The 14,445-nt window shown below is 31.9% G+C and overlaps 1 protein-coding gene across 5 annotated transcripts in view; it reads left to right on the plus strand.

Moving 5' to 3' along the window:
* LHX9 (LIM homeobox 9) overlaps positions 1-14,445 on the plus strand; it is a 44,034-nt gene that overhangs the window by 29,219 nt on the left and 370 nt on the right. For 3 of the 5 annotated variants that reach the window (XM_063426101.1, XM_063426099.1, XM_063426100.1), the window contains exons 5-6: positions 4,809-5,005; positions 7,511-9,593. In XM_063426101.1, coding sequence (XP_063282171.1) covers positions 4,809-5,005; positions 7,511-7,768 — 455 coding nt within the window. In that variant the 3' untranslated portion in view covers positions 7,769-9,593. Of the gene's footprint in view, positions 1-4,808; positions 5,006-7,510; positions 9,594-14,445 lie in introns of those variants that run through there. The other 2 variants (XM_063426104.1, XM_063426102.1) reach the window with 1 other exon arrangement.

The raw sequence follows: 14,445 nt of genomic DNA on the forward strand, positions 1-14,445 counted from the left end.
CATATCACAAAATACAGGCCAGGATCCATACAGGAATTGCTGTTGCAATGCCAAAGATTCTGAGGTTTATATTTTGTGTTTATGAGTCAGGCATTAAATGTTACTGTCCTGTGAGATTCAGGATTCATGTATCAGGTTTACATTTTTTAATCCTTTAAGTTTGTCACACAAGCAAAAATGAATGTACGTCGTTATCAATATCAAAGAGCATGCGGAGTGCCATTGTCAGATAACCAAAGATGTAGCTTTACATCAAAACTGTAACCCAATAAAAATAAGCTAGAGGACGAGAATTAAAATGAGAACAAGGAATCCATTCTAGATTTCTATATCATCATTTTATTACAGATTCTTAGATTAGTCATTATATTATATATGTAGTATATTAGTCATTAATACAATATTCCTATGGATACCTGTACGAGACAGAAATCTTTGAGGGTTAGGTTATAGACACAGCTAGGCCACGTTTTTCTAAAAACTTTTCTATTTCATCATTCATTAGAAACATTTACGGATATAAATGATGCACATGAATACATACTGTATTTTGCATTACATAGTCTATTGTGATATTTTGTGCATGTTGGGAAGTCCCCTTTTACAGATTACTTTATTATAGCAGGAACCAGATCTTGGAAGAGCCTGCAGTGGTGGCTCCTTCTTCCAAAGCTAATAGGCATTGTATCATTTAGAAATACAGGCTGGATGGTCAGGCCCTATGAAACAGAACAGAATAATAATGTGATTTGAGGAAAACCTGAGCTGTACAAAGCAACTGAAAACATGCTTTTCTAAATAATATATCAAGTCATTATCGTGGCCTTGTGTGCTTACATGTGGCAGATCCTTTGATAGGTTAAACTTACCACTTTTACTCTTTGTCTTTGAGAAAATACAAAGTTTTCTAAGTAATACTGGAGTTTGAAACTTCTGGCAATCTAGTCTCATGCCCTCTGATGCGTAATATATGTGACAGGACTTCTCCTGTGCTAATTATTTCCTATTAATTAGAATCGACACTGGAATCCCTTGGCCAGCAACCAGCATTTAATCACCCAGCAAAACCCATAATCCACATATATCTAGGAACTTTTCGATTGCCACATGGGAGTACAATGCACCTGCACCTCTAACTAATTATGTCTGACCTTTGCATATCTGTTGTGAGCCTGTGTGTGTGATTTTACACTATCCATTGCATAAAAAATACAAAAATAAAATGAAAAGACTGAAGTCTCAAAAAGTTGCTAATGCTCTCAAGTTTGCTTTAAATAAGAAGAAAATAACGGTACAATGTATTAATGATTCTGGAGATTATGCTGTTAATTCCACAGATAGGGCAGTTATCCAGATTCCAATTATTCTTATGGGACTTACCGTTTGCACATTGCCTACATTGAGTTAAAAGAAGGTGGACCCATCCTCCCCTTCCCCCCCCACCCCCCCATTTCCCAAAAAAAACAAAGCTCTTTAAGACAAACTTCTATAACACATGGTTCCACTAGAAGGTTTGTCAGGGCCCCATTTGTAAAGAATTGTTTGATTCATAGATAACAAATAGAGCAACACAATAAACTATTTTATATCTATAAGAAATCAATCTAGGGTCATTTTGTGGTCATTCTATTTCAGGATGCCATCCTGATTATATAATTATTTATTATACTGTAGGATAAAAAATAGTTCTGTTAAATATTCTTTTAGGAATTGCAGGAGACAACATTTATATTACGTTTACAAACTGACTGTAACATGTAAATAAAATATTATGCTGTTAATATTAATTTTATATTAGATGCAATAAAGAACAGTTGACACATGCCAATAGATGTACTGGATGAGTAGATACTGGATATTGAGCTTAAATATGTCTATTTCAATTTTTTATATAATTTTCTTTTTCACTGTGAGAAGGTGACTCAGCCAAAATGCATGACTGCGTGAACTAAGAAAGAAAAAATCAACTGCTGTGATTGACAAAAAGGTGCTTGTTTCTACAAAGTAAAAATATTTTAATTATCTATATGTATATTTGCGTACCTTAACAGGAGTAAGCAGGCTGGGGTAGCAGCTTTTCTTTCTGGGCAAAAAAAGGCTTCTCGAGGCTCATTAAAAATAGCTCATGAAAAAAAAAAGTAGCTCATGAAAAATAAAATAAATCCTTTTAAAATAATTGAATAAATAAAACAAAAATGGAGCCTGAAGCTTATATTATTGTATATGAAGTTTATTAAATAAACACCAAATTGTAGTGATTTAAATCGTAATGGCAGATTTGTGGCTGGTATGGAGAAATTCTCAAACTAAACTAAAGTCACAGCTTGATTATTTTAGTCTCAGTTTTGCAATTCTGATTTAATTTGCTAGAATTCGGAGGTAAGTGCATTACCCTATGTGTTATTTTTTTGCTGTCAAGCAGTACATTATTCCAGTGTTTCTGTGAATATATCTTTATGTATGTGAGAGAGAGAGTGTGTGTGTGTGTGTGTGTGTGTTACTTGTTTAATAAATATATTCTAAATCATGCTGATGAAGATGTAATGATGTAATACCGTTTTGTTTTTAAAATAGTTTAACGCAGTGAGTCACCAACTAAAAATTAACTCCATGTTAATTCAATTCATTAAAGCAACTCATTTTATTTTATAATATACTGCCATGGATGAGTACAGAATGTATGCTGTATACAAAAATCGACAATTTAAATAAAAGTAGTATTTATGTCACCTATCGTAATGAATATAATATTAAAGATTTGCCTTAAAAATGTAAAACAATTGCAATAGTCTCCAAATCTGTGTAATCATCATGTATCTGTATAACCATATATAACAATATCAGTATAAATCTGCATTGAGGAGCTACAGGCAAATATATATATATATATATATTCCCAGGAAAACAAAAGACATCTTAATGTATCTTTCCTGGTAAAATATTTTATAAATAAATAAATTATATATATGTGTGTGTGTGTATATATATATATTTATAATATTTATATATATATATATATATATATATATATATATATATATATATATAAATATTATTATTATTATTATCGCCATTTATAAAGCGTATATAAATATGTATATATAATTCTCTTAGTAGAATAAGGATTTACTCTGCTTACTGAATAAAAAGTTCCCCATAGACTTCTACACTTTATCAGGGTAAATGCTAAACAGTAGTGTAAAATCTTACTCTTTTAAGAAAGTATAACTCCTATTTTTTTTTTATGACTATGAACTGCTGTGACAGGCATTATATTAAATACTTTTGTTTGTTTCTATAATTTCCATTGTAATAATAAAATATAAACTCATTTTTTTTTTTTTTTAATTCTATCTATTTGCACTTGGATCCTTACAACGAGACATCATGGGACTTGTAGTTCTACCAATACTTGATAAATTCTTAATTAATCTTAACTAGCAACCCCAAGCGGCTTAACATGGCTCATAAATATATGTATTCCCGTGAAGATATAAAAAGGAGGAGAAACATTTTTAAATTAAACTTTTACATGGCTTCTCTAAAATCTAATCACCCTCCGCCAAAAAGGGATAAAACTATTTAAAACAACTCAAAAAAGAAAAAAATCTATATTTTAATTTTAATATTTTAATTTAAAATATTCTATAGTTTAAAAAAAAACAAAAAACATCCTAAGAAACAAATTAGAGGAAGACAGTAAGAGTTCTTTAATACTTTAGCTGAAATAAGAAACTGCACAATATCACACTGTGTGCTAGTGCCCCCTAATGGTGCCTTGGGAGATAGATGAAACATTAAGGCAAACGATCCCATATCCTTCCCTGATCTCATATACCTGCCAATACTTTCCATTTTAGGAAGAATATCAAGGCATATATGTTACAATTTAGTTTGCTCTTTGGACATTAAATATGGATATTACTGTGCTCATATTTTAATATAGAATATTCTATATTCCTTTTACTTGCACCCAACTACTTGCTCATCATCAGTAAAGGTATCATAGAAAGCTGAACTATACTCAGTATAAAAAAAGGTAACTTGCCCTCAGAAAATTAAATATTTTATTTGTTTAAATAAATAGTCAGTAATATCCGCTTTCTATATAAATGTACAGCAATCCCATTATATAGCTATATCTGACAATTAAAGTATAGAGAACCTAGAATGGACAAAAAGCTCCTGATGACTTATTAACATTAGTGTGTGAAACGCGTTAGCCTAACTTGCAATCCAGAAATAGGAAAATCTCCTGCGTTTCTCATTATAGCATCTGCATGTTTTTTTGTTTTTTTTTGTGCATATTTTTAATAGCATTAAATTTACCAGCATGCTATGATCTACATTTTTATTATATAACTGATTATCAAAAAATACAGTGGTCAACCGAACAACAAAAAATTAAACAAGAAATGTACTTATTCCTTGGAAATAGTTTCCATTACTTTCCCTTTCCCAACATTTTTTTTTTCATTTTAATTCATGAGTAATAAGTATTTGCACAATATAAAACATTTTAACAAAATACCATGTTTTATCTAGGAGTCTGTGTAAGCATCAGAACATTTTTACTGTGTTAACATTTTTTCTGTGTATAACCTGCAACTGCCTATAATTTAATTTTACTCCTTGTTATCATCTGGACCCTACTTGTGGTCATCAATAACATCTATTTTATTCTGTAGTTAAGAATTCGAATTCTTTTTGCAAGAAAAATAATATGCCTCTTGATGTAGTCCAGAGTTTGGTTTTTGGGTGTAGAAGATTCATTGATAATTTCTTAATTTGTTGATATTCTTACCCAGGTTGCAATGAAAATGACACAGATATGGACCGCGATCAGTCATACCCTCCATCTCAAAAGACGAAACGCATGCGAACCTCTTTCAAACACCACCAACTCCGCACCATGAAGTCATATTTTGCCATAAATCACAACCCAGATGCAAAGGATTTGAAGCAATTGGCTCAAAAAACTGGATTAACTAAACGAGTGTTGCAGGTGAGATGATTTTGCAATTTTATAATTAATAGTCAGATATTTTCCCTGTGTGACATGTGAGTTCTTTGGTCTTTTAAATAGAGAAAGGAACTTATAAGCAGTGTAGTTATGGCAAATGGTATTGTGTGGTTTAATATAGTTTATTCATCAATAGAATATTCTATAGTTCATTAATGATTTGGTGACATTTAATTCAGGGCATTTAATAGAAAACCTTTCCTATCTGTCTAAACCAATAGAAAATGAGCAGCACTGGAAAGCTGTCTCATTGTTGAGTGAATAGAAGCCCACATCAGGAAGAAGTTGCCCTTGGATGTTTAATATAAAATATAAATGGAAAGCTATCTGTAGTATTATTAAAAAATGTGTATATTTATTTCTAGTATTATTACAACAGAGCCCTTAGACATTTCTTTTTAAATTACCAATTCCATATAAGTGCCAATATTTCCAACTTTAGCTTAATGAAGCAGTTTTGGTGTACATATCATGTCCCTGCAGTTGCGCAGCACAATTCTCTGCCACTTAGGACTTAAAGGAACACTATAGTCACCTAAATTACTTTAGCTAAATAAAGCAGGTTTAGTGTATAGATCATTCCCCTGCAATTTCACTGCTCAATTCACTGTCATTTAGGAGTTAAATCACTTTGTTTCTGTGTTTCTTTGTTTATGCAGCCCTAGCCACACCTCCCCTGGCTATGATGACAGAGCCTGCATGAAATAAAAACTGGTTTCACTTTCAAACAGATGTAATTTACCTTAAATAATTGTATCTCAATCTCTAAATTGAACTTTAATCACATACAGGATGCTCTTGCAGGGTCTAGCAAGCTATTAACATGGCAGGGGATAAGAAAATCTTAACTAAACAGAACTTGCAATAAAGAAAGCCTAAATAGGGCTCTCTTTACAGGAAGTGTTTATGGAAGGCTGTGCAAGTCACATGCAGGGAGGTGTGACTAGGGTTCATAAACAAAGGGATTTAACTCCTAAATGGCAGAGGATTGAGCAGTGAGGCTGCAGGGGCATGTTCTATACACCAAAACTGCTGCATTAAGCTAAAGTTATTCAGGTGACTATAGTGTCCCTTTAAATAACTTTGTTTATAGAACCCTAGCCACACCTCCCTGCATGTGACTTGCACAGCCTTCCTAAATGCATCCTGTTAAGAGTCATCTAATATTTATACTTCCTTTATTGCAAATTCTGTTTAATTTAGAATTTCTTACCTCCTGTTCGGATAATAGCTTGATAGACCCTGCAGGAGCCTCCCGTGTGTGATTAAAGTTCAATTTACAGAGCAGGAGATGAAAACTTTTAAAGTAAGTCTCACTGCTCAGTGCTCTGTTGTTTGGGGATAAATCAGCCCTAGCCACACCTCCATTGGCTGAGACTATCACAGCCATCCTACACACTTGCTGAAAAAAAGTCAAAACGTTTTAGCTTCTCTAATTGTAGGTGTTTACCCAAAATTAATATAAACGTGAACAACACATACTGAAGAACTAGTTAATAACACATGCAATCCTACACCATGCTTTCTATGAGTGTCCCCAACTAAAAATAATTATAAGCAAGTAATAAAACTTAACTCTTCAAACAATTGGCACTTATATTGGCTATCAATTGATAATAGTAGATTACAGGGCACTTTCCTGAATTAAAATCTACACATTTTTGATGATAGGTTTCCTTCATATGATCTGTGATTTAATTTCAGTCCCATCCTTACCTACTGTGAAGCACGTTCATTTTTCAGTCACGTACTGTACGGTAATTTCCTTGTCATTTATTTAAATGCAAACACATTTCAAATGAGCGTTGTACTCACAATTGGTTGGATGATAAAGTCTGATAACATTTACTGGGTTATTTACCAATGTGAGAATTGATGGGAGTTCAAAGTTAATTTCAATATTTAGGCCAAATAAGAAAAACTCTGTGGTCAGTTTGACTATTTTGAGCGTGAAATTTGAATTCCCGGCAATTCATATATTAATAAATAACCCTCTTAATCTGTACATTGTTCTAGCTCTATTTCTGGAAAATATATAGATTAACCATTACACTTAAATGTTTGAATACCGGCCTCTTTAATCATCTACAAACACATCTACATGCTCCCAAGACCAGTGTGGACTCCTGCAGGGGTACACAGCCTTTTGTTAGTGCATAGATTGGGATACACTCCCTGCAATCTCAATACGAGTGAATGATACCCATACATTGGTTAGCAATGTGTCTAACATCATGTATACATTAAATGCTATGCTTTGTAAAGTGCTACCACAATGTCATATTTAAAAAACAGGTGCACTTATTTGACATTTTTTTGCCAGTATGATGCTGTTTCCGTCAACAGAGGAAGGTAAAGTTTATTAACAAACTTATTGTGAGAGGACAGCTTCAAATAAAATAAGGAGTGCATTTTAAACGCAGAAAAGATAAATAAATAAGTAAATAAAATAATCGGTAAAAGGCATGCCCTGGGATTGGTTTGCAGGTTTGGTTTCAAAACGCACGGGCGAAATTCAGGAGGAATCTTTTGCGGCAGGAAAATGGGGGAGGCGATAAAGTTGAAGGTCCCTCTCTCAGCGCCCCAGCATCCGCGGACAGTGCTGCATTAACACCAACCGGTGCAGCATCCACATTATCAGACCTCACCAGTCCCTCTCTAAATGTTGGGGGATCTGTCACCCCAAATATGGACACCCATGATTCCGGGAGCCCGTCTCAAACAACTCTCACCAACCTTTTTTAACACCTTCTGTGGCCCTCTCCCCAACATTCCTCATGACATACATTTTTCTTTTGTCAGACTGTGCATTCTTCTTATCTTTTTTTTTGTTTTGTTTTTTTGTTCATTAAATAAAAACTACAACCTGTTATGGAGGAAATAAGAGTTTAACAGCCATTCAGTGACTTATATACAGCATATAGGCATTGTTTGTGTGTTGTCCTTCATTGCCAGGAAAGTATGAGGTGACAAGGAAAGGATGTATATAGAGAGAGACAAAAGATGAAGAGTTACAAGCCATGAACAACCCTTCATAAATGTTTGGAAATCTATCTGTGGATTACTTTCTCCTGAGACATATCATTCAATGTTAGAGTACGGGGCAGCAGTGTGTCGTGTGTGGCTAGACGGCTTGTATGATGTCATCCTCACACTATGTTCCATAATATTTTCCTTTTCACTGTGATCCTCTATTATCAATACCCAATTACCCTTATCACTGTGACTGTCTATTTACTGATGTCACAGACATATCACCATTTAACTGGTTTTCTGTGAGTCCAGCTGTTTGTGGATAAGGTTTTACTGATGTGAAAAAGAGCATTCTTGGTTTTAATTGGCCCAAACTACATCAAGTAGATTTCTGCGATGGGGCACTTAAAGGGGCACTCCAGGGACCTGTCTGGAGAAATATGTAGATTAAGTTACAGTTGGTCATGGTGGGTGTTCTTTTCTTAATCTTCCCTAGTTTAAATAAAAAAAAAAAAATACTAATTAGCACTAATTTATTTTGCGTTATAGGACCACCTTCTCTACCTCTTTCTTCCAACCTGCAGTGTTACCTTTTTTTTTTTCTTTAAAAGTTCTGGTAGCATTGTCACATGACTTAAGTTACTACTTGGAGTTGTAGTTCAGTTGTTTCCTTTCTGTTGCAGAAGGCCGACAAATTAACTACAGCTCCCAGAAACCATTGCAGTTTACACTGCATATGGGAGAAACTCAGAACTGCTATAGATAGCATAGTAAGCATCACTCTCTTGTTGTTTTGGCTTCAACTCATTGCAAACACAATCAGGTTTTTTTTGTGTAATGCAAAAACCTAAAATATGAATATTTACATTACGTTATTAGTTTCAATTTACGGTTTTTGCACATTCTTTTTATGTACTCTTTATTTAAGGTTTTACAAATGGGCTAAATCCAACCTGGAGTGTCTCTTTAAGCTCTGAAATTATTGTATACCATTCTACATTATATGAGTCTCCAACTCATTTAGGATCAATGAAAATATAATTCTGTCATAACAAACCAGCCATTAACGATCCAACATCAAAATGGAATGTCTCTGATTTCATTGTGGCAGGATTGTTTAGAGCTGCATACAATAAATAAATTAGACATTCCACATTGAGTGGGTCTTTATGGACTAGATTTTGTTGACGGCATGCTATATCATTGTTCCTTAAGGAGTTACATTATGAGCCTCCAGATACCACATCCTTTTGGATACCACATTTTTGGATTATATGCAGATTACTACTCTTTTACTCTTTCGCTACATTCTTCTGACTTTTAACTTCAAATAGGAAATGAAAAGACACACACAAAACCAGATGACATAAATTGACAATAAAGAAAATTACACCAAATCTTATTTTGTTTTGTTAAAAAATAACAAATGGGATAAGGGTTAATAATATCTAATGTACACATCCTTATAAGTGCCTCTACACAATTATATCTTATTAATTTCCATCGACTTAAAAAATAATGAACAAAAATCAAATGTCATAGTTAAAATTAAGTGCACAACAAAACTTTTTCAGTTTGAAGCAGCAAATTTCTTTTTTTTTTTATAAATTGACATATTTACAGGAAGCTGTCCCATTGAGAAAATGTGTATGACTAAAGACATTTTTTTCTGTTAAAGTATACATAAACATTCTCAATTAATTATATGCTTTTGTATATTTTAGTAATTATTATTTTCCATCAATAGTATATTCTTACCATTTTAATTAAGATCAAATAAATGGAAATACATTTCTAATCTTAATTTAATAAAAAAAAAAAACAACAAAAAAAACATGGTTGTCAAAAAATTTTTAACGCAGAGGTTATAATTTAAATTACATTTTGTTTTTATTAATGTTTAGTTTACTCCATATTTAAATTTGTAGGCTCGCCATTTAAAACAAAGCAATTGATTTCATGTTACATTCACTTTATAATTGGAAAATATACACAAATTTTTTTTTAACAATTCTAATTGTACATTTCAAGACTTTTAATATTTTTTAGTTTTTTTTTAAGATTAGATGGAAATAAATAAAATATGATTTGTGAAAAACGTGTGAGCAGTGAGGTTTTTCCACAAATTGTGTTGAATTTGTTACAGATCAGATTGTACCATACAAACATTAAGTATTTCTAAAATATAATATTTTTGTTACTTTTGTATAAAATATCTCATGTGCAAATGGATGTTGTTTGTGTTTTCAAATTGGATGCTAATTTAAAGAATACTCAGATAAAAATCAAAACAATCTGGATTTCTCTTGTTAATTTTCTCTTGTATCTTGACTGGAATATATTCATCTTATATAATCTATGTTTTAGCAAAATCTAGAATGCAGGAAAAAAAGTAGCTGGAGATGAGAACCGTACAAATAATTAGCAAGCTGTAATTCATAGCTATTTATCTGAAAATACAAAGAAATTGATTTAAGCATTTTACAACTCATACAAATCAGTCACTAGATTTTCAATGGGTCGCAATTAGTTCCAACTGAATTATATAAACTATACATACACACATAGATATATATTGTATGATGATAAAATGAATTTCACTTTGAATACATTGCATTTAGGATACGAGAAAAAACAAACATGAAATTCCAGAAAAAAAAGACTAGTGTCACATTCCTGTGATGTGATTAAATGGCTTTGACATTGATGATTGTTAATTTTTTTTATTCATAAAAATGATTGTGTACCATTTTATTCGGAAATGACGTCTTGCTTGATAAAAATAAAGCTTTTGCACATTGAAGTAGTGTTTTATGTTGAGGGATTATTTAAATAAATAAAAAATGTATCCTTCTCAATAAAAGTAATGTGCTGCACTGTAGAGAAAGGTGACAAATGAAATATAATCAGTTCCTTATCTTCAACCATTGCTCAAAGTTCATACAAAATTCTGGACAACAAAAAGAGCACTGAAGTAAAAACCCACAGGTTGAGACTAAATATTGCTGTGAAAGAGACATTTTACTTTTGTCACATACTTATTATAAACACACCTTTTTCTTAAATAGCAGTTGCCTGCTATTATGTATAGGCTTGTACAAAAATAGGCCTATAACCAGCAATTAGGCCCAAAGTCAACAAGCTTAGAGTTACTGTCACTTCTGGCCCTAGAGTGGAACAGACCTTTAGGAAATGTAACTATCTGGTAAAGCTTCCCGTATTTAAATAAAACAAATTTCAAAACATTAGGCCTTGCAATTTAAAAAAAAATAAGAAAAATTCCATGCATGTAGAGGTTTTATCAGCATACTATGACATAGCCAAGAGGATTGCTAATATTTTGGCCTATAATCAGTTTTGTAAATTGAAGGTGAAGCCCTGGATTTCTTATTTGAGAGAATTGCATGGTAAAAATTTTTTTTTTTTACCACAATGGATTCTTCTGATCACTACATAACTCTATGAAAAATGTGGTGGTGTTAGCTGGGATGCTATTTTAAATACACAACCACTATTTTTCCAATTTAGGGATGGGAACTTTAGGGATGGAAATGATGACCTAATGGTGGTAACATTCTGTTTTGTATTGCTTGGGCATACAAGGAGACTGTTGGATTTATGATACAATTTGTGAAATATATTTTGTTTTGTTTCAATTGCATTGCTGGTGAATAAAAACAGACTCAACAGAAATTCACTGAACATTATTTAAGATCAGAAAAGAATTGTTGAATCAGACGAGTCATAGAATTTACACATGCAAAGCTCCTTGACTGTGTAGACCCTCATTTAATTTGTTTTAAAGACACCATACTCAAAAATTTTCAAAATAGGACCATATCAGAAAATTGAGCGTGAGACCTACTGGTCTGTGTACAGGCAGTAACACCATAAATATAAATAGTTAGAGCAGGTAACCAATATTCTTTTTGTAAAATAAGCCCACCTGGAGCATACAAAACTCTTAATCATTCTCAATCAATGTTGGGTAAAGTGCACTTGATCTAGCTATTTTGCTCAGGATTTTCCAATCATGATCATGGAGATTCAGCTAATATTGCATAAATGGTATGCTAAATTATCTGCATTTAAGTTAAAGTGAGGCTTTTTGAAAAGACAATGACTTGCTCGGACATGTACAACTCAACTCATCTTGTCATTTTATATAAGATTATATTGATAACCCTTCTATAAATTTCATAGAGCATCACAAAAGGGGGAACTCACATAATACGTTTTTCACAATCCTATCTGATTAATAAATAGAAGACAAAATTAATTTGTTACAAAAACAATGTCATGCATTTTTCTCTGGTGAAGAAGATCCAGTCAGCAGCCACTGTGATTTAGTATTCATCAATAGGGAATTGGAGAAGGTAGTAATGAAAACTGAACTTTTAAAAGGTAAAGGGGGTTAGACTACCAAACATCTAGTCTAAATTTCTGAGGTTGGAAAAACGTAGCTTACACTCCTCTTGTTCTTCAATCTGACTGTTTTAGGCTACTGTTTGCAATATTAAAGTCTATTCTCAACACTTAGCTTAGTAAATAACAACGTTAATGCAAAATTGCCAGTTCCCCTTGACATATCAATTTAACACAATAAAAAAAAAATTAAAAAAAATATTGTATATATTTTTTTCCGGTAATATATTTCTTTCTAAATTGTATATTCTGCCTCTATAAAAAATGTATTAAACTCCATTTTTTGGAGTTATATCTCAGTTTTGTAAGTGCCTTATTGTACTTCAGAGTACTATTGTGAAATTCAGGATAAATAAGTGTTGTTTGTTAAATTAACAGTTTGAATCCCTTTTGACAACTCAATAGTTTTGTACTGTTTATCATTTCTGATTTTAAAAAAATCCTTTAAATTCTGTATCCTACTAGAAGAAACAGATTTGGCATCTGATGAAGTTGTTCAGTCTGGGAAAAATCCAATAATCTTATATATACACCTTCGTGTTTCAGTACAGTTTGTGGTAGAGCAAAATTTGTCCATGTTTTATTTTTTTGTTAATTGAGAAATGCATTGTATAGATCAATATTCCTTGAATATTTATGGACCAAACCTTTGTGAAATATTCTGATTAAATTTGTGTGAATAAACAATTTGCATTCAGTGGAGTTTTATTTTTATCCTATGTTACATTTTGATATCCCATTCCTGATTTTGTCTTTTTTTGATGACAACGCAAGGTATTTAAAAACAATTTTAATTTGAAAGTGCTAATAAGTTTCAATTTATATATTGCATTTTTTCCCCAAGATTTAAAAATTTTTAAAATATTTTTTTAAACTATTTATTTTTTATAGTTCGTTTGCACTGCTGTAAGGTATATATTTTTTCATTTGCCATGGTTATTGTTTGAACATAAAATTATTAATAATATGGGGAGGTATGTATCAAATAATTTAAAGGTGCCTTAAATTAACACTTAAAATATGAGTATTTTTGACAAAAGATAAAAAAAAAAATCCTTAAAAGTTAACAGGTGCCAGATATAAATATCTAAAGGATTTGTAGAGGAGATTTTAGTAGAACTGTTGGAATTTAATTATTATGGTTGCAGTTATAAGCAACAGATCTTATCAAAAGTCATTTGGATGGATTGCGGTTAAAAAAAGGTTTCAAAGATTCAGTATAGTTAAACAGAATTCTATTAAGTACCTTCAGAAGCATATTAAAATTATAGAACATTTATTCTTGGCCATTAAGAATGCGGTGTTGCCTGTACACATTATATTATATCCTTATATACTCATTATGTCTCTAATGTAGCTAAAATTATAGAGGCACTAATGGAGAATTAATTAGGAAAGTTATAGAATAGTAATTGTTGAGGATTTATATAATCACTGTTTTAAAATTGTAAAATATATAAAAAATGTGAAGCATAAAATATCAAGAAAAATACATATTAAAAATATAGTAAAATATTAAGAAAAAATGTATTGGGAACATTTATCAAGGTAAAACCTAAAAATGTACTTACTTTTTCTGATAGTACAAATATGGCACTTGATTGATATGACCAATTCTGACAAGTAAAATATATAAGAAAACAATAACAGAGTCACTTAGAAAGCTAATAACAAAGTTAAACGATTGTTGAAGGGAGGAGTTGGTGAGAAGGAGCAAACTGATTTGTTGAGATGGAATTAAGGTATACGTTTTGGGAGCTGTTTTTGAATAAATTCTTCAGCACAATTTTATTTGATCATGAACTACAGTTTTCCCTCTATCACTGACACTGTTATCTCCTTGACTATTTATTGGAATTTCCAGGTGCTTGGTTCTATTTAAAGCTTTGTACTTATAAGACCAGTGGCAGGAGGAGGAAACTTCATAACAAGTTACAACCTTTTTTTATGGCGCAGTGACGCAAAAAAGAAAATTCTTACCCAAGCTCTCAGAGCAAAATGGCATCACCTTGATACATTCAGCC

Source organism: Pelobates fuscus, chromosome 7 (genome assembly GCF_036172605.1).
Source record: "Pelobates fuscus isolate aPelFus1 chromosome 7, aPelFus1.pri, whole genome shotgun sequence".
Taxonomy (NCBI): Eukaryota; Metazoa; Chordata; class Amphibia; order Anura; family Pelobatidae; genus Pelobates; species Pelobates fuscus.